Source organism: Ursus arctos, unplaced genomic scaffold, assembly GCF_023065955.2.
Source record: "Ursus arctos isolate Adak ecotype North America unplaced genomic scaffold, UrsArc2.0 scaffold_2, whole genome shotgun sequence".
Taxonomy (NCBI): Eukaryota; Metazoa; Chordata; class Mammalia; order Carnivora; family Ursidae; genus Ursus; species Ursus arctos.
The window spans coordinates 90,490,973-90,511,747 of record NW_026622874.1 but is presented as its reverse complement, the minus strand read 5'-3'; the positions used below and the strand labels follow the sequence as shown (position 1 = coordinate 90,511,747).

General features: G+C 46.1%; 1 protein-coding gene across 1 annotated transcript in view; it reads right to left on the bottom strand.

The window, feature by feature from the left end:
- CALN1 (calneuron 1) overlaps nucleotides 1–20,775 on the bottom strand; it is a 404,458-nt gene that overhangs the window by 9,492 nt on the left and 374,191 nt on the right. The window contains exon 5 of the mRNA XM_048224589.2: nucleotides 4,976–5,132. Within this exon, the coding sequence (XP_048080546.1) occupies nucleotides 4,976–5,132 (157 nt within the window). The remainder of the gene's footprint in view (nucleotides 1–4,975; nucleotides 5,133–20,775) is intronic.

Here is a 20,775-nt window from a genome sequence, read left to right as displayed (position 1 = left end):
GCCCTCAGCAGGGAGTCTGCTTGAAAATGCTCTCCTTCTCCCTCTGCCCCTCCCCTTACTCTCTCTCTATTTTTTTCTCTCTTTCAAATAAGTAAATAAATCTTAACAAAAATAATAACTTACCCATATCTAGCCAACACAGGGCTGGGATTATAACCCACACATCCCCACAGCGATGCTTTGGGGTTTACCTGGCCTGTGTCACCTCCCCGGACATTTATTTCTCTTGTCCGTCATCCCATCACTGAACAGGGCAGAGCCGTTCTGCCAGCCTTTCACAGAAACTATTTATTCCCCCGTTGATGATTTTGCTTTACTTCCTTCTGCCATGCGTGTTGTCAGAATGTCTAGAAAAATCTGACAGCTGGTATTCCATTTAGGGACAACATTTGGGGGATGTGTCTTGAAAGGGCTCACACACTGTCTTTCTGCACTTCTACTCAACTTCCAAATATAATATGATTTCACTGGCGATGGAATGAAAAATGAGGACTGATGGAGTGCCATTCGGTAAGCACTCTGAAACGGCTACGTCTGGCCTAGGAACCCAGAGAAACAGATGAAGAGGCCAGCGCAGGGCTTTGTCAGAGAGCCCCGGGGTTTAAATCCTTACCCACGATTTGACTTTGGACAAAGGACCCCACTCTGCTGAGCCTCACTTCCCTCATCTGTGCCAGTGGGGCCGCAGAACTAATCTCTCAGGTTCGTTGCACATGTTGACAAATGACCAGCCTGTGGCCGGCACGCCGGGCAGTTGCCTCCTGTCCCTTTACCTCCTGGGCCGTATCAATGTGACTTGAGCAGTAAACATATTGGAGGCAGTAAATCAAACTTAATAGATAGTATAATTTCTTCTGCGACCCCTTAATAAGGATCCGGTGGCAGGCAGATAGATGATGCAACCACAAGACCACTCCATGTCACATACGTCGGCCGCTGGAACCAAAGAATGAACTGCGAATTTGTCTCTCAGTGTCGCTGAGCTTACGTTGTCCAAAAGCAAAATGTCTGGTAATTGTAAGGGGTGAAACTGAAGCAAAACGTCTTAAAACTCTTACGTCGCAAGGATAGTGAGTGGGCATTGTGGGTAGTCACGTGCTTTTGTATCTAACCCATTTTGGTCGATGCTGACCTATTTATTTTTCCCAATGGTTAGAACACAGTGACAACTGACACTTCCGAACACTGAGCATAATTTATCTGAAGAAGGGAATTCAAAAGTAACAGGGGGATTGGGAGGGCCTGAAAGTCATACTGAGTATTCTCACTGGATCCGGGCTGTATAGGCTGCGGGCTAGGGGGCTAGGCCAGAGAGCCCCGGAATTCAGTGCCATTCAGCGACCTCGTGCCCAGAGCACCCACCACATGGGTGACAGCCGGTCAGGTGCCTGACTCAATCTGAGGAACTTCTCAGCCAGAATCCAGGTGCAAATAAAGGAAAGGTCCCCTTCAGAGCCCTGGAATTCGATTCTTCTAGTCTCTTCCCTGCCTTAAAAGGGTTTCTGTAGGTGACTTCTTTTGGTGCTCCAGGAAAATGGGTTCTATGCGGGACATGAACCCCCAACTCAGAGTTTCCCGGAGAAGTCAGGAAAGCTTTCCTTCTATGTAGCTTGAAGTCTCTTCCTGTTGCCTCTTGTCCTTCCCCTGGGATAAGATGGAAAACTTCCTGCTTCCTGATGATCACAGAGCCCTGTCTTCCATAAAGATAAGGCAGATTCGAATGCGTCAGGGGCTGGTGTGTGTGTGTGTGTGTGTGTGTGCGTGCGCACGTGTGTACGTGCATATATCTGTGATCCGTGTTGACCTAAAACTCAAACAAATAAAGACAACAACATCAAGCCAAAAGGAAAACTAAAAGGAGAAAAAGAAAAACAGAAACCTCTCCCATCACGGGGGCCACAACCCCTTGGGCTCCTGGCTTATTTCTCCTTTATGTTTCCATTCAGATGGAAGGAAGGATGTTTGTGTCCTGACTCAGTGCACAGAACAGGAACACCTCTGTCCAAGTCTCAAGATCTATCTATAAAAGTGAAAATATAAGCACTGATGTGAAACGATGCTGGGGGCATGTGGAAGGTCTGTTCACGTCTAACTGGCGCCGTGTCACACGCATTGCACAAATCCGCATTTCCAAAGCTCTGCCACACTCCAGGATCCCAGCCTTGACCCTAACCTTGCTGTGCTCCAAGCCATTTGATTAAATTCCCCCTCTGCCACACAACATCAGTTTCTTTCTCTTTTTTTAAGTTTTATTTATTTAATAGAGGGAGAGAGAGAAAGAGAGCGCACGAGCCGGGGTAGTGGCAGAGGGAGAGGGAAAAGCAGGCTCTGCACTGAGCAGGGAGCCCAACGTGGGGCTTGATCCCAGGACCCTGGGATCATGACCTGAGCCGAAGGCAGACGCTTAACTGACTGAGCCACCCAGGCGCCCCCAATACAACATCAGTTTCATTGACCACCTCCTCCTTCCTTACTCAGAGACAGATGTGCCCTTTCAGCTTTTAAGGCAAAGACCTACACTTTTAGGTTTTTTTCTTTCTCATGGATTCCTTCTTCTGACATAAAGGAGGGCAGGACCCCCAATGCCCATGGATCTACCGGCTTTCTGGGTGAGCTGCTTTGTTTGTTTTTTGCTGCAGCAAAGTTTTAACAAGAGCAGGAAGGACCAGCTCCCCGGGTGGAAATGGAGGAGGTCAAGGTCAGCCACGGAGTCTCAAATGGACTCTTCTAGTCCTAGGGAACCGGGGGGGGGGGGGGACCTCAGTGCCTGTGTGGCATCTCTTCCTAGACAACTGTACCCAAAAAGGCAATCAGGGAAGCCCCTTCTTGAACAAAGAGAGGGCTGTGGGCATTAAATCTATCCACCAGAGACTCTGATCCTATCCGAGATTGGAAAAATCTTAAACCTGAACACAAAGCAATGAGCTTATGTTTGGGGCCAAACAGCAGGGACATAATAGTAAAATACAAAACGCACACACAAAAAACGACTCTCTGACATGAAAACAAGCAAAATGGATTACGTCATCAAGGTTGCAGAGGTCATTCAAAAAAGCAGTGTACTGATTATAAAGCAATGTTTCTTTTATTAAATAAGACCACAGAGTTTAAAGCATTTAGTAATGGTGGCTGGAATTTATCAATTATCCCCCGTCCCCAAATGGTAGCTGTTGCCAACGTTATAGGTCGGAATCAATGAAAGGAGACTCAGTAAGACTTCTGTTTGGAAAAATCCCTCTCTCAGTCATTTACTTTATTAATGTATGAGCTCTTGAATAATAAAAAGAGATTGCTTAGAGTTCAGATTACTTCCCCATGCACAGTCTGACCTTTCCCAAATTACTAAGACTTGTGACATTTCTCTGAACACAACAGTGATCCACAAACAAAGGGTCTTGTGGAAAACAAAATGCCCAGAAATATTCTCCCCACCCATCTCAAGAGCGTTTGCTGACGGGGGGGTGGGGGGGTGGGGGTGGGGGGTGGAGCCCCCAGTGCTTCCATGATCTGAACACACAGTCTGTCATCAAGGAGGAATGAGACGGAGTGGGAGAGGCCAAGGAAAACTTATCCAAGTTTTCTCCCATCTCTGCCTCCCTCCACTCACCCTCCCTGGCCCCCCACCTGTCCTGCTGCAAATGGCCTTGGCTGTGACCTTCCCGCTCTTGTGTGCCTCCAGCTCAAAATACGGTTACTGATGCGACAACCCCGGAGTCACACGGAGGCCAACCGAGGCAGCCTCTGTACCGCTAATGGGTTGTTTGTCATTCACAGCATGTTTGAAAAATTTAAATTTGAATGTCTTTCCAAGGGGCATTGCTCTCAGGTTTACGCCCGTTCCCACCCGCCACTCCCTATTCTCCAGGCTTGAGTTCATTTCCTTTATCGCCCGGAGTATGAGCATCTCCTCCTGTTCCCTCTCGTCCTGGCCTTTCATCCCACACACCTCACAGCCCAGACAGCACCCGTGGGAGCCCTGGTCTGAATGAGCCCCTGTGGCCACCTGGACTAACCCCGCCCCGAGTAGACTCCCTGACACAGTGCTCGGCGGGGTCGAATGTGGCAGCGCTAAGACCAGGCGGCCAAATGCTATTCTGGTGACTACCGGATACCTTACCCACTGCGTACACGGATTTCTTTAAGTGTTCAGAAAAAAGAATAAATAGAAGCTAATAGTTTGACCCCTTTAAGAAATCTCAGCCCCGAACAAGTTACAAATTGCTGGTAGCCTAATACCCTGTTTTAATGTAACTTAAAAATATTTTTTTTTTCTACACATCAGTGTTGTTACAAGCAGTTCTGATTGTCAAAGCGAGAAAGAGGGATTCAATTATTTAGCTTCCCTGGAACTTTCTACTAATTAGGGGATCAGGTAGGTGTTTTTTTTTTTCTTTTCTTTCATGAGCCCCCACAAATGGCCTCTCGAAAACCTTATTTCTTCTGGAACTAAGTGGTTAAGTTCACGAGAGTCCTTTCATGAATGGGGCTCTTTCTGGGGAGCACACAGGTAAGCCATTCCTCAGGGTCCTGAGAAGCAGGTGTAATTATCCTGATGTTCCCAGGCAAGGACGCCCTCAGAGAAGGCACACCTGGCGGCCAAGGTCACACAGTTAGCCACTGGACTCGATCCAAGTTTGCCGCCGGCCCAAACAGGCTGTGTACCACTCCACACGGCCCCCAGTAAGTAAAAGCAAACACCACAAACCCGCACATCTAATCACAGACCTCAGAGGATCACGGGAGGGAAGGCAGGGTCACTAGAGGTCCTTCAAAAATGCCGAGTTTGGGGAAAAAACAGAAAGAAAATAAATAACCTGCTACATCTTTGCAGCAAGGATCGTGTAGCCTCGGTCCTGGATTCTTGGCTCCCGTACAAGGCACTGCAGCCCCGACTATAAATGTATTTTCCATCTACGAGGATGTGGAGACGTGCGCTGCGCCCAGACCAGGTAGAAAGCAGAAGCAGGGTACCTACCTCCCTCAAACTCGGTTTGGCAGTTCTCCGACGTCTCCTGCAGGCTCTCCTCCTCATTGATGATGATGTTCTCAATGTCCTTCATCGTCAGGTGGTCCCGGAAGGCGTGGTAGAGGATGTGTTTCAGCTCCTCCAGCGTCATCCTCTGCATGTCGAACTGTGGGGATAGAGAGGAGTGAGAAGGTCTTGGGCACACGGGGGTGAGAATCCAGCACGGGGAGCATGACCCATGGCCCTAACACCGCAAAGCTCCTTTCCAGGAGCTTCTCTCCGCTTTGCCAGGTAGCAGATGTGTTTTTCCATCCCGTTCAGCTCCAAACACGCTCGTGAACTTGCAGGGGACTTACTGGGAGTAGAGTGAGTGCAACATGTCCCCCTCCATTGAAAGTCCTGGAGGAAAAAAAATGCCACCTGCTAGTTTGGCTTCCTACTCACTCACCCAAGCCATCTGCTGTCACCTCCGTACACCCTGCACACCTCACGGACTTTGGACTTGTGTCACACTTCAGACAAGGCACACGTCTCTAAAGATGACACATCTCCCAAGGAGCCAGCCATTCCCATCTTGCTTTAAATAGGTAGCTTGTTCCGGGCGTCTGGGTGGCTCAGTTGGTTGAGTGTCTGACTCTTGGTTTCGGCTCAGCTCATGATCTCAGGGTTGTGAGATCGAGCCCCGCGTCAGGCTCACTGCTCAGTATAGAGTCTGCTTCTCCCTCTCCCTCTGCTCCTCCCCCTCCCACTCTCTCTCTAAAATAAATCTTAAAAAAGTAAACATGTATCTTGTTCTAACAAGATAAAATGCAAGTTCAAAGCCGTGTGTATGAAAAAGAGAAGCTAAAGGGCGGGTGTAGCTTCCCCCGGTTGTTCCTCCCGTCCTCCGGAGAGGGTTATACTCTCCCACTCCATTTCTGTCAGGTTCGGTCATAGGACTTTCTTGGCCAATGAAATGTGAGTAGAAGTCACATACACCACATCCTATGAAAAGCTTTAAGAGCCATTATGTGGTTCTATCATGTGCTCTTTCCCCTCCGCCATGAGAACAGCATGTCCCATGTGGGGGTGTTCCTTCTGTCTGGGCCCCAGAACAAGAATAAAGTGGAGAAGACCTGAAGATACCCCCCAAAAAGGAAAAGTAATGTGAGTAAGAAATGCCCTCTGTTGTTATCGGCCGTAAAGATTTTGGGCTTGTTTGCTAACTTAGTTTAAGTCAATAATACAAAAATCAATACACGGAAGCGACAGGCTACCATCACGAACTTTCTAAAATATGATGGTCCAGGGCCAAGTGGTGGGAAATGAGAAAACTGTTATGGGAGGCTGGAAAGATAAAGACCCATGTATGTTATGCAGAAGGACAACATTTGGTAAGTCATTGCCTGTGAGGACTTGAAGGACAGATATATGTCAAATGAGTTTAGGTAATTAGTTTGGGGAACAGCATGGTTGCAACTGGTTATATCTGACAGGGTGCCACAAGAAAGAGGTGAGCTCAGACTGAAAGAAGTTATACAGAGAAAGACAAATATTATATGATTTCATTATATATAGAATCTAAAACCAACCAACCAACCAACCAACCAACCAACCAACCAACCAACCAAAAAAACCCTGAACTCATAGATACAGAGAACGGCCTGCTGGTTGCAAGATTTGGGGGTGGGCAGTGGGTGAAATGGGTGAAGGGGTTCAGAAGGTACACACTTTTGGTTATAAAATAAAAAGTTCTGGGGCTCTCATGTACAGCATGGTGACTACAGTTAATAACACTGTATTGCATATTTGAAACTAAAAGAGTAGGTCTTAGAACTTCTCATTACAAGCAAAAAAGTGTAATTATGCGTGGGGATGGATGTTAATTTATTGTGATGATCATTTTGCAATATATATAAATATTGAATCATTATCCTATATATATGAAGCTAATGTAATGTTATATGTGAATTATATCTTAATTTTTTAAAAAGGGGGGGAAAAAGAGAGATATGGTCAGGAAAGAATCGGTTGGTTTGTAAGCCAGGGATAGAGACAACTCAGAAATTCCTGGTCTTACAGAACAGAAAGAAGCAATTGTTTCTCATTTTCAACTAGGAAGAGAGAAAATTGAGAAATGCTATAAATAACAAAACAAATCTAAGCGTTCCTTATTAAAACCTCTGAATATGTTAAGTGACTCTCCGAGGAAACTCGTTAAGTTTAGAGAGAGTTATGTCTGAAAATAATTGTGGATGTGGCTATTAGCAGAAAACAATTGAAATCAAATAGATTTAAAAAAATGACTAAGTTTTTGAGAGAGCTGTACTGGGTAAGAGCCAACAGCCTGGAATTAAAAGACTCGATGACTGTTCAAAACTTACAATGATCTTTGGGCTCCCAACCTTTTATGGGCACAAGCCATTAGGAGAATAACCTACACAGGCCCCAAGCAAGACATATTCTCCAATGCCCTCATCAGATAAGTACTAGTTGACCAGCGCAAAGGACGGATCTCCCAGAGGGTGAAGCTGGGAACCATGCTTGAAATCATGCAATGAACTCAAAGCAGTTTCCAGGAAGCAGAACTAAGGTCTAATCAAGGAATATTCCTCACCCCAAGGTCTGTTCCATAAGAGTTCAGACTTGCTCCAAGCCTTTGATTGTTATGTGTCTTCCATTTTTCTTTTTCTGGATGAGATTGTTTGGGTGGTTAGCCTGAGTCTGTTCCACCCTTATATGCTAAGTGTGGTGGGGCGAGAGGAGGGGATTTTTTTTTTTTTAGTTATATAGTCTCCAGATTAGGAGAAGCCACACCCAGATTTAATGTATATCATGAGATTCTAGATCTTGAGTCTTATATGTTGTAATTGCATGGGACTTTTGGGTGTTTCCTTTGGGGAGGGCGGAGTAAATTTTGTGGCTGAAGGGAGGGAAATGAATATTTGTGAGCAAAAGTATGGGCTGTAATAGGTTTTATTATTTCCAATTATTTCTTTCCCCAACATGTGAGAGGACCCTATTTCCCTGCCCACTGATGTAAGGCTTTGGCCAATTAAAAGCCAGTGAAAGTCATATAAGAAAGTGATGGATGTCCAAAGAGAAGTCTCAAAGCTGTCTTGTGTTCTGCCATTTCTTTTCCCCTTCTGTCACAAAAACATTTACACCAAATACGGGCTGCTCCTTCATCCTGGCTTCTGGAATAAATACAACGTGGGGCTAACTCACAAAGGGGATGTGATTTAAGAGAAATAAACCCTTATGTTGGCCATGAAGCCTTTGGGAGTTCTGCAGTAAAACTCAGCCAAAAATGAGTACAGAATAATATTTTAAGTTTAGTCTGGATCGCAGTGAAAGAAAGCTCTAGACATTTTTCTTTCTCTGCTTTCTTTGTAATCAATCCTTACCTTGCTTTAAATATGCCCTTATTGTAACAAATGAAATGAGGTCACTGAAATTTGCTGGAAATTTAAATGACTCAAGTTCAAAGCCATTTATATAAGTAAGAACAAGTGAAGTAGGGGGTGTAAAGTGGATTTGTTTTCTGCATCATAGTTTATTGACTATAGAGTGAATTATGAGACACACTTAGGGTTGACCTGCAGTCTTATTGCCCCTTAGATTTGATAGGGGAACATGTGGTTGTTAGCTTGGGTGCTGGGAGAAGGCTGGCAGGGTGATGGTGATGGACATCACAGATGAGAAAATTTGGACACCCTCCCACCCAGTGTGCCACAATCAGAGACAAAGAGTGACAAAATCAGAGAGACTGAGAAAATAAGTAAGCATTTCCTGGAAGACCAGCTGAAGGGCTGGAAGCCTGGAGAAACCCTAACCAGCTGAGAATTCACGGAAAATCAGAAATTAGGTGAAAAGAATCAGCCAGAGTCTGACAAAGCGAAGACAAGATACAGATTCCAGAAATCTCTATTTTCCTTCTATTCAGCCATCTGGGTCATCTTTTAATAACAGGATACTAATATTTAAACAAAATTAATTAAGTAGGATTCCAAGTTTTCTATATTGTCAGCATAGATCTCTTTTATAAGTTTGAAAGACATCACTGTCAAACACTATGGACACAATGCCAACAAGTATTCCTTCCATTATCAGTCCTGTAGCTTTTAAATTTTTCTTGAGTCAATTTTGGAATTCTGTATTTCTTTTTCAGAAAACCAGCCAAAAGATTAGCATGTAACTACACACATTAGTACCACAGTTTAAAATTTCTCTCAGTACTTCTGATATCCCATTTTGTATTTATAATCCTACTTGTTTTTCTTTCTTCTAGGTTTGGTTTTTGTTGTTTTATTCTGTTTGTAGTGAATCATGATTAAAGAATGCAGCCTGTACATCTGTTAGTTTCTAGGAACAGAAGGAGTTTTCCATTATGATATCTCTGCAGGGTCAACTACATGAACATATTTATCTTCATTAATTATATTATGTAGCCTTACATTTATAATCTGCCATCTCCTATAACCTTATTTTTCTGGGGACTACTTGATTTGTCAAAGACCATGGGTCACATATTAAAGTCTATGAAGAGAACTGTATCTTACAGTCCTAATATTACTTGAATGGGGCTATTCCTTTGTGCAAAAAAGGGTGATTTCTTAATTCAGTAGTTATTGAGGCTGACTCCATGCCAGACACTGATGGAGATGCAAAGGTGAGCAAGACATGAATCTTGCCCTCCAAAGATAATCCAATAAGTGATTTTAATTCAGTGTGTTAGGAGCCATGACGGGGGAAGCACTGGATGGCTTGGGAACCCGTGAACAAGGCAGCAGGTTCTAGAAGGCTACCTGGAGGACAGGCATGCAAGCTGAGACCTAAAGGTTTGCCAGGTGAGTGGGGTGGTAGGAGGGTGGGGGGAAGGGAGGGGAGAAGGACATGGTGGCCACAACTCATGGCCAAACCAAGACCTAGGGTGTGAAAGCTGACGTGTTCCATGAATGGCTATAGGTTGAGTTCTTCTGAGGACTGGGAGCAGTAGAAGGAGGTAGGGGATGAGGGGAGAGCTGCGGGGAGAGTGCTAATCAGTAACAGCATACAACGCTGTGACACGATGTCCTTTCACATTGTTGTGAAACCATCACCACCATTCATCTCCAGAACTTTTTTCGTCTTCCTAAACTGAAACTCCACATCCATTCAACACTATCTCCCCATCCCCCTCTCTGCTTCCCCAGCCCCTGGCAGCCACCATTCTACTTCCTGTAGACAGTCTAACATGAATCTGACACCTCATATAAGTGGCAGTGTTTGTCCTTCTATGACTGGCTAATTTCACTTAGCTTCATCCGTGTTGCCTCCACCCGTGGCTACCGTGAATAATGCTGCTACGAACGTCGGTGTGCAAATACCCGATCGTGTCCCTGCTCTCCGCTTTCTTGGGTATAGACCACCCAGAAGTGGAGTTGCTGAGTCATATCGTAATTCTAGGTTTCATTTTTTGAAGAATGGAGTTTTGTTTTCTCTTTTGGGTAGAATGGGGTGCACCTAAAGGATCTTCACTGGAGAAATGATTTCATTGAGTTTGAGCTTGAGAAGAAATATGCTTGGTGTACAAGGGGCAAGATGGCCAGAGAGGAGGCTACTGAAGCAACAGGTTTAGAAACTGTGGTGGTGTTGACCTAATGTTCTAGGCCCAGGAGAAAGCCACTCCTGCCTGAGGTGACACATTAGCAAACCAGAGCTGAGATAACTTTTGCGTCCTTGTAATGTTCCTCTTGAGAAGTTCAGTGCATCCAGTCAGCCGGCCACCAAGCCAATGCTGGGCCTTCTCCCCCCAAACAGGGCTCACTGTGTGTGTCCCCAGCCAATCAGACATTTCCAATTTTTCTCTTCCTTGTTTCCTATGCATTATCCTATAAAAGTTTCCTGTCTTCCGCCCCATTTTGCATTCTCCGAATGCAAACTGTCTGCTTCATGAAGTATGAAAGTTTGCTTTCATCACCTAAATTGTCTTCTTCAATCACTTCTTAACAGTGGGCTATGGTGACAGAGAGAATGAAGAACCATGTAAGAGAGCCACGTAAGAGCGTGACTGGCAAGACTTAACCATTCATTGTGTGCGGAGCGTGAAGGGGAATGAGCCAATCAGGATGACGCCTGCGTTTCTGTTCAGCTGGAGGGAACACAGAAAGACCAGGCAGAGAGAAAGGTGACCAGGTGAATTCTGGATTTGTGCCCGGGAGGTTCCTGAGGGACAGCCCGACAGAATAGCCCAGGAGGATGTCTAGATATGGGCTAATGATACGGCTTTGGAAGTCATTTGCATACAGGTGATAATAAAAGTCATCAGAAAGGAAGAGGGTCTGGAGTATGAAAAAGCCCTGGGAAGGCATTGGGAGGACATCAAGATAAACAGGTTACAGCCTCCACGATAGAATGGGCAGGGTGTATGTGATACTGTGATTTATAATACGTGTATATTTTAGTCTTCCATTTAGTGTTGCTGGTTCCTGGCTCACAGCTCCCAAAACTCTTGGAATTTCTGAAGTGATAAGAGCATCTTTTGTTTCAGTATTTGGTCTCTTGTCCTCAGTTCCTGCAATCCCTTCCGAGCCACAAATGGGTGTCTTGTTATTCGCAAGCCCCTTTCAACCTCAAGTAAGTTTATGTTACTGAGGTGACCTTTGGAAATCCCTCCAAGATGGAGAGCTGGTTGCCAGGGGAACCAATCATGTAACTTTCAGTCCCTCCCCCTGATTTCCAAGGAGGGGAGAGGTGCTGGAGGTTGACTCAATCAGCAGTGGCCAATGTTTTAATCAACTGTGCCTATGTTTTTTGTTTTTAAAGATTTTATTTATTTATTCGACAGAGAGAGACAGCCAGCGAGAGAGGGAACGCAAGCAGGGGGAGTGGGAGAGGAAGAAGCAGGCTCATAGTGGAAGAGCCTGATGTGGGGCTCGATCCCATAACGCTGGGATCACGCCCTGAGCCGAAGGCAGGCGCTTAACCGCTGTGCCACCCAGGCGCCCCTCAACTGTGCCTATGTTATGAAGCCTCCATAAAAACCCAAAAGGAGGGGATTTAGAGAGCTTCTAGGTTAGTGAGCCAGGACACTTCCATGTGCCCCAAATCCCATGAGGACATGAGCCCCCTTGTTTGGGATCTCAGCATACATCTCTCTTTATCTGGCCATTCATTTGTATCCTTTAATAACCTTTGCAATAAACCAGTAATCTAGTGAGTAATCTAAGCCATCTAACTGGTTTCCTGAGTTGTGTGAGCCACACTAGCAAATTAATGGAACTCAAAGGAGGGTGTCCCAGGAAGCTTTGACTTACAGGCAGCTAGTCAGAACTATGGGTAACAATCCGGACTCACAATTGGCAACTGAAGTGGAGGGCAGCCTTCTGGGTTGAGCCCTGAGCTCCTGGAATCTGATAACATCTCCAGGTAGATAAGGTCAGAACTGAGTTGAACTATAGGACACCGAGCTAATGTTGGAGAACTGCTTGGTAGTGTGGGGGAAAACACCTACACATGGGAATAGGGTACAGGACTGTAGTATACCTTCTACCAATCTACACAGTCATTAAAAAAATATTCAAGTGCCAGAAAGAGACCAACAAAAAAAACCCAGACTCTTAAATAGAGAGAGAACAAACTGGTGGTTGCCAGAGGGGAGCTAGGTGGGGGTATGGGTGAACTAGGTGACGGGGATTAATGAGTACACTTATCATGATGAGAGCCAAGTAATGTATAGAATTGTTGAATCACTATATTGTACACCTGGAACTATATATAACACCATGTGTTAATTATACTGGAATTAAAAATAAATAAAAATTGAAAAACAAAAACCTAGGAGTCTAAATTTTCAAGAGATCAGATTATTTTTTGGATCACCTGTGCTGTCAAATGATACTAAATTTATCAGGCATATATAATCCAAAATAATTTTTTAAAAATTTAAGTGCCTTCTATTTGAAAAAAAAAATCTGTTTTTACATCAATATGGCTATGCTTGTTTTCTTTTTGAATGGATTTTCTGCTAGATTTTTGTCTCCCCCTCGGTTCTTAAACTTTCTGTGTTGTATTAAAAACATGTCTCTTTGTTTTTATTTTACTGTTAGCTATTTTTAGAGAGGGAGGGAGAGGGGCAGAGAGAGAGGGTGAGAGAGAATCTTAGGCAGGCTCCAAGCCCAGCTCAGAGCCCAATGGGGGGCTTGATCCCAGGACCCTGAGATCATGACCTGAGCTGAAATCAAGAGTTGGATGCTTTAAACAAACGGAGCCACCCAGGCGCCCCTAATACGTATCTCTTTAAAAAGGCATGTGTCTTATAAAGAGAATATCTCTTGTCTCTTATAAAGAGAATAGAGTTGGATTAAAAAAAATCTAACTGGAGATTCTTTGTCTTCCAAAGGTAGAAGCTAATTGCATTTTTATATTTTATAAACATGTTTGGCTATACTTTTCTTATTTCAAGTTTGGCTATACTTTTCTTATTTGGCTATACATTTCTTATTTCTTATTTCATTATTTTCTTATTTCATTTTATATTTTATAAACATGTTTGGCTATACATTTCTTATTTCATTTCCAGACTTCAGCTTTCCCTATGGTTTCCTTGCTTTTTGTCTTTTGCAAAAAATAAAAAATAAAACCCCAAACCTACAGTTGTCCTAGTTTTGATTATACTGGTGGATATCTTTCCATTTATCAAGTGCATTACTTAAGCCATAATTTCTTACATTATTAAATTCAAAAAATTAAATTGCATTTTCTCATCTTTCCTTGCAAATGATAAGAAAGTTTATAATACCTTTATTTCCAACCTCTTATCCAACACTTTACAGTCTTGGTAAGTTTAATTGGAGATTTATTATGACACATTTCCTACCATGTGCATTTTTTCTAGAATGGTGTTTGGCTTCTGCATTTAATTTTACAACAAAATTTATAACAGCTACTGCCACTTCATTGTATTTAATTGATTTCAATGCTCATTTCCATTTTTCTGTAACTGTCCCAACCCTGATTTTCATCCAAATATCTGCTAAGAGAACTTTTAAAAATAGTTTGATAATGAAGCATTTGTGAACACTACGTTTTCTGAGTTCTCATAATCTGATAATACTTTGTTCCTACCATCTCCTATGACAAGAGACTTAGCTTGGTATAAAATTCTAGAATCACACAAATCTTCCCCTTGAGGTTCTGATGAAACTTCTCTGAATCTTCTATTGTTTAATGTGGGGGAGGAGCAAAGAGGTCGCGTGGTGGTCTAAATTTTTAGTTGGGTGATCATTTCTTTTTTCTTCCCGGACACCAGTAGTAATATTGCATTATCCATGAAATTTTAAAAATGTTTTCCACGCTGTGTTAAGTTATATGTTTTTGCAGTGATCTCAGCTGGAGTTTTGTGAGGGGGCTTTTAATTTTTACACCAATGTCATTTTCGGCTTCCTGCTATTTCTGGACAACCACTTTGATTACTGTCTTGTCTTAGGTCCCTTCCTCTGGAACACACACAATTCTAAAATCTCTACCCGTTGTTTCCATATTTCCCACCTTTTCTCTGATTGTTTTTTTTTTTAAAGGATTTTATTTATTTATTAGAGAGAGAGTGTGAGAGCACAAGCAGGGGGAGGGGCAGAGGGAGAGGGAGAAGCAGACACCCCACTGCACACGGAGCCCCATGTGAGGCTCGATCCCAGGACCCTGGGATCATGACCTGAGCCAAAGGCAGATGCTTAACCGACTGAGCCACCCAGGCGTCCTCTCTGATCATTTTCATCTCTTTGCTTTGTATTCCACATCGCTGATATTTTCCCCATTGTTAATTCTGCTCCTACTCTCTCCAGTGAAGGTTTTCATTCTGCAATGTTGTTTGATTCCTTCCACTCTCACCCTTTTAGTCCATTCCCTTTGTGCCCAGACTGTTACTGTTGATTTTTTTTTAAAAATTGATCCATGGGTGCCTGGGTGGCTCAGTTGTTAAGCGTCTGCCTTCGGCTCAGGGTGTGATCCCGGAGTCCTGGGATCGAGCCCCACATCGGGCTCCTCTGCTGGTCGCCTGCTTCTTCCTCTCCCACTCCTCCTGCTTGTGTTCCCTCTCTCACTGGCTGTCTCTCCCTCCATCAAATAAATAAATAAATAAATAAATAAATAAATAAAATCTTAAAAAAAATGATCCAAAATATCTTGCATTGCTTTTAAAGTTTAAAATATTAAAGAACGTCAAACAGGCATCTTCTACGATTCTTCCCTGATGAACTTTTCTGAGGCAGCCTCTTTCTTTGTATCCTTTCCCTTAGGCATGCTCCGTTGTAATTAGTCTGATGGTACAGTTGCTGTGGTTTCTGCGTACCTGGAGGTGAATGAGATCATGTGGGACTTGCATGGAAAAGACCAGGTTGGATGTCTCAGCCCCTTGCTGCCTGGCTGGTGGTGGGATCTGTGCTGAGCAGTCAGGAGCTGTGGGTGTCCCTGAGCTCCACCTGCAGTTCCCGGGCCATTCCTCCCTTTGTGGCTGCTGATTCTCTCTTGCTCAGGAAGCATGGTTCTTTCAAGGTGGGAACACTGTTGCACGTCCTCCTTTAGCCTAACATAGAGGTTCTAGAGTGTGTTTCCTGGACCAGCAGCACAGCAGCACCTGGAAAGTGGTCAGCAGTGCAATTTCTCCAGCTCCTCCCGCACCCCACCGCCCAGGCCTACTGAATCAGAGATGCGGGGGGTGGGACATAGCAATCTCTCAACAAGGCCCCAGGGGATTCCCATGCTCACTCAATTTGTACAAAGATACATGAAGTTCTAGTACAGAAGGGAGGCCCAGGGCATGCTGCCCCCAGGTGGCTGTCTACCATGGTGATGGAACATGCCAGTCCTTCACGCTCTGCTCTCCACATCATTGAATGCTGGGAATCCTAGTCTCTAAACAGCTGCATAAACAGAGTAGTTGGTGGGACCCATGGGTGCCTGGGGTTTCCGGAACTCCTTATCACTGCTCTTCCCATGGGAGTTCTTCATCTGTTCATGGCCTTTGCCAACAGATGCTGGGCACTCTGAAGGCATGCGCAGTGTCTAGTCAGTCCTTTCACAGAGCCTGGCCCCAGCCCGATGCAGGACAGATGTTTGCCGAATGAGTAAACGTGACCCCTCCCTTTGTTCCAAGCAGAGTCTTTCTCACGTGCCTTGCCTCCCCGCTCAAGGTCCCTAAATCCCAAATCCGACAGAAGACCAAGAAGAGTCCCTGTGTGATGGGACTTCCCATGTATGGATTCTCTTCTCGTTTCAAGGTGCACGAGCAGAGTAACTGAATGTATTTTCCTGCTGTGAGAGGAAACTCAGGGGTGCCCAAGTCTTCAGTGAAGTCCTGAATTCTTGATAAGATGAAATTCCCGGCTGCTGGAAGGACAGAGTTCCCTGCTCTCCGCTGGGCGCTCTGCTTTGTAAGGAGACTGCAAGGCTGGGGACCCCGGCTTCCCCGACCAGATTTTACGTGGATCCAAACTCCCTCATCACAGAGGGTGTGAGATTAATTTGACGACATAGTTCCTTCTCCTCTGGAGAAAACAATGGGCTACATAATCTCTGGAACATTGCCCGCTACTATTCTTTTCTCCACCCATCTGCAAAAGGCATCATCCTACCAAGAGAGCGCTGCGCCAATCAGTGGGTTAGAGCTTCTCAACCACGGGGTGGGATTGTGTCCAGTGGGCCCTGGGAGCAACCCCTGTTGTCTGGGGCATCCGGACAGGATCTTGGGCAGCCAGAGTTCTACCTGCATGAATGCTCTCATCCATTTATCTCAGTGCAGCGTAAACATAGAGCCATGGTCTAAGTGTGCTCCGAGCACCAATGTGGCAAGGCCACACAAGGCCATTAGATATGCAGCGCTTCCTGCCTGTGCCTTCCCTTTCATGCTTGGCCCCACACCAGGGACAACACAGCTTCCCTGGTCTAACAAGCAGACCTCCTCCTGCCAGGCTCCACGATGTTCCCACGTGGGGAACTGAACAGGGAGACTGGAACGTAAGGCATTGTGAGACCCCTCCCACCACGAGCAAAGGGGCGGACACATCTGGATCCTGGACAAGACGAGCAGGCTGGGCAAAGGAATGGGAGGTGGCTGGAGGTCCCGAGATGCAACAGCGGGTGTCAGGCCCGTGATGGAACCATCTGATTCGTGCAGTTTCCCCACACTTGATGCGGGGCGGGGGGGGGAGGGCAGGAGGACAGACAGAAGGAGTGTACCGTGTTCTGCAGTCCTACAGGGAATCAGCTCAGGTTAGCACGGGGACTGGGTTGTAGCACACGGCCCAGCCTCTGCAGACGCCCCCTGGAATGCAGCGGTGACTCAGAAAAAGATGGAAGACCCATCCTCACCCTAAAACTGAGATGGAGTACTTATTTACTGCCACATTCCAGAAGAAAATGTCTACTAACTGCCAGACCTATGGAGCAGACGTGTGGCTCAGAATTGATGGCTGACATTGAAAAAGCTTTGCCCTCTGGAAAAGACTCACCCTTCCGAACGAAAGCAAGGCGCTGCTCGGCCGACCTGCCCCGGCCAGCACCACGGCAGGTGCCCCTCCCCAGTCCCTGCCCCTAAAGGAGCTCAGACCCCAGCTCTAGCCTCTCCCAGCTGGTCATTCTCCTTCTCCTCCTCAAAGGCCATCTCCGACAGGGCGGCTCAGAGGGGACACTGAAGTGGCCCATTTCCCACTGCCCACCCTGCGCTCAATGAAGCGTGATATGTATTTGTGGTCCCTACCTTTGCTCCCACGTGGGGCGGCTCGCCCTGCCGAAGGAGCTATGGTGCCTCCAGCACCATATTGCTTAGAGAGAGTGGTCCTGAACACAGAGCAACCACAGCAGCACGTGTGTGAATGAGCTGGTCCCCGCCCACACCTGCTGACATGGTGTGGCCAGAGTCCACGGCTGCTTTGACTCAATGTGGCTTTTGTCTCGTCATGGAACCCAGGCTCCACAGTAGATGTGTTTCACTGCTGTCTGGGTAAAATCTAGAAACTGGCTGTGCCTTTCTTGATGAAGATCTGTCGACAGAGAGAACCTGCCTGGGATCTGTGCCCATTGATAGGTCCTCTGGCTGCAAATCTGAGATGAGAGGTCCAGTAGGACCGGACCGTTTGGATGTCAAATGCCTAGTTTCCGGTTTGACTGTCTGGGAGCAGGTCGGAGGAGAGGCTAGATGTTAGGTAAGCTTCCTCTGTGACAGGTGCATGGCTGGCCTGGCCCCGCTGGAGCCTCACGTGGGTTACTGCCCTGGAGCAGGCAGGCTACCTCAGGCCCATTTCACAGACGAAGACGTTGAAGCTCAGAGAGGTTAAGTAATATAGCCGAAGATAAGGAGCAAGGGAGTGAGATCTGTGATTTCGAACTTAGCACACGCCTTCTGCTCCCCTCTGCCAGGGCCACACACTCTGCTGCTTTAATCTGAACTTGGACTTGGGGATGTGCACCTCGCTCTCCCTGGTGTGGTTCTTAAAACGTGCTGGCCAGGTTCCCGCCTGTGATGAGGGACAGCCACGGGTCAACCTCAGACTCTGACTGTGGCTGGGATATTTATTTTCTCTGCATGCTTTTTTTTCTCACTTATTCAACAACTATATACTGAGAACGTACTAAGTGGTAGACATTATTCTAGACACTGGGGGTGCACCAGAAAATGGGACAGAGAAAATTCCCCGTCCTCACGGAGTATAGTTGGGACAGACCGAAAGTATGGAAAGAAAGAAGTGACCAGAATGTCAGATGGTGAGGAATGTCGTGAAGCCAGGAGGCTGGGGAGTTCTTGGCAGGGGGAAGGTGGTGGTGGTAGTGGTGGTGGTTCACTTTTAAAAAAGGGAGTCGGGGGGGGGCCTGTGGGATGGCGCCGTTTGGGCAGAGACATAAAGAGGGTGATGGTGGGTGGAGCAGCTCTTTGCGGGGAGTACAAGTTCCAGGTACGGGGAACGGCTAGTGCCAAGGCCCTGAGGCAGACACATACTTGGGGTTCGGGCTGGAGGGGCTGGGGCGCAGGGAGCAAGGACACACTGTTCTGTAAATAATACGTCTCACGGTAAGAATCAGGAAAATGTTTCTCCTTTTAAAATGGACATAATCGCTGGACTGCAGTGCCTTCCCTAGGGTAAAATTAAAGGTATTGTATCTGAGTTCAGGTCAAAGGGGAGGACACTAACAGCTCTCCGCTCCCACTCTCCACTGTCATGGTGACTGGAGCCTTGGACTGAGTAACAATTCACTCATCGCGGTAACTTTCCACCAGCGTGACCTGTCCCACTGGAGAGAGAAGTTGTGAGACTCCAGGGCACAGAGTTTTCTGGCCCTCCTAGAAGTGGCTGTGGTTGAATCACAGCCCCAAAGGTATCTACATCCTGATCCCAGGATTTGCAAATCAGTTCCCTTATGGGGTCAAAGGGACTTTGCAGATGTGAGCAAGTGAAGGACCCCGACATGGGGAGATTATCCTGGACTCTCTGTGGGGGCCCAAGGTGGAATCACAAGGGTCCTTATAAGGGGGAGGCTGAGGGAAGTTGGTCGCAAGAGGACAAGGCAGTAAGATGAAGCAATGATGGCATAGAGAGGCAGGAAGGGCCACACGCCCGGAAGACAGGTGGTCGTCAGAAGCTAGAAGACAAAGAAACAATGTCACCCCAGAGCCGTGAGGAAGAACACAGCCATGAGGACACCTTGATTTTCACCCAGTGGAACTGACTGCAGACTTCTGATCTCCAGAACGCGAAGAGTATACATTTATGTTGCTTTAAGCCACAAAGTTTGTGGTGGTTTGTTATGGCAATAAAAAGTTTTATGATTGGGTTTCGTTGATAAAATAAAGGCATTTTGCTAAGAGTTCACCCAGGTCTGGGAAGAACTCATCTTCGGGCATTTGGACACAAGGGATGCCGCAGTTTGTCAAGCGGGGGGTGGCCCAGGTACTGGACCGTCCAGTTTGGGGGTCAAGGGTAAATTGTGAACACTCCTGAAACGCGGGGTCCCGTGAGACTCAGGCATGGTCCCCACTCCACGCAACCCCTGGGAGATATCTGAAGTCTGCAGTGTCTGTGGGTGATGAACTGGGACAATCGGAAACAAGCAGGAGGCCTAGGAAAAATGTCTGTGTCCGCACAGCAACTCTTGAGAATAAAAAACACCCCCTTGCGGATCTAAAGGGATATGGTGAGGCTCCAAGGGGTTCGTGTTATTAATGTGAAGTAGTGTTGAGGGGAGCATGTATGACACATGTGAAGGTAAAGGCATAATGAAAAACCAGTGTGAGTGTGTGTGTGTGCACATGTGTATGTGTGTGTGCGTGCATGTGCGTGTGCGTGTGTGTGTGTGTGTATGTGTGAGTCCTCAGTAGGAATACACTGAGAAAAGTCCCATGACCTTGGTTTCTATCCAGACACGGTCATATAATGGCTGTGTGACCCAGTCAAAGTTTCTAAACTTCTCTGTTCCTTCGTTTTCCCCTATGAAATCTATAGTGTTATATACATCATAGGGTTGTTATGTGGATAAAACTCCTTTTATTCTAAAATGCCCAGCTCCTTGTACTTTATATGTTTCGCTTGCCTGAGCCTCGGTTTTGTCGTGGCAGAAGTTACGTGGATCCAATGTCACCTGGTCAGGTATCACACAGGTAAGGCTCAACTGATTCCAAGCCCAGAGTCTGATTCCCACCCCTTAGGCTACCGTGGCAGTTCCGGAAAATGAGATGAATCAGCTGAGTTCTCCGTATCCCCATGCAAATAAATGCAGATAAGGGTTCAGAGTATTGGTGCCAGTGGTTGATAGGAATGGACTAACGGAACTATAATCAAGGATGGATTCTGCCATTCACT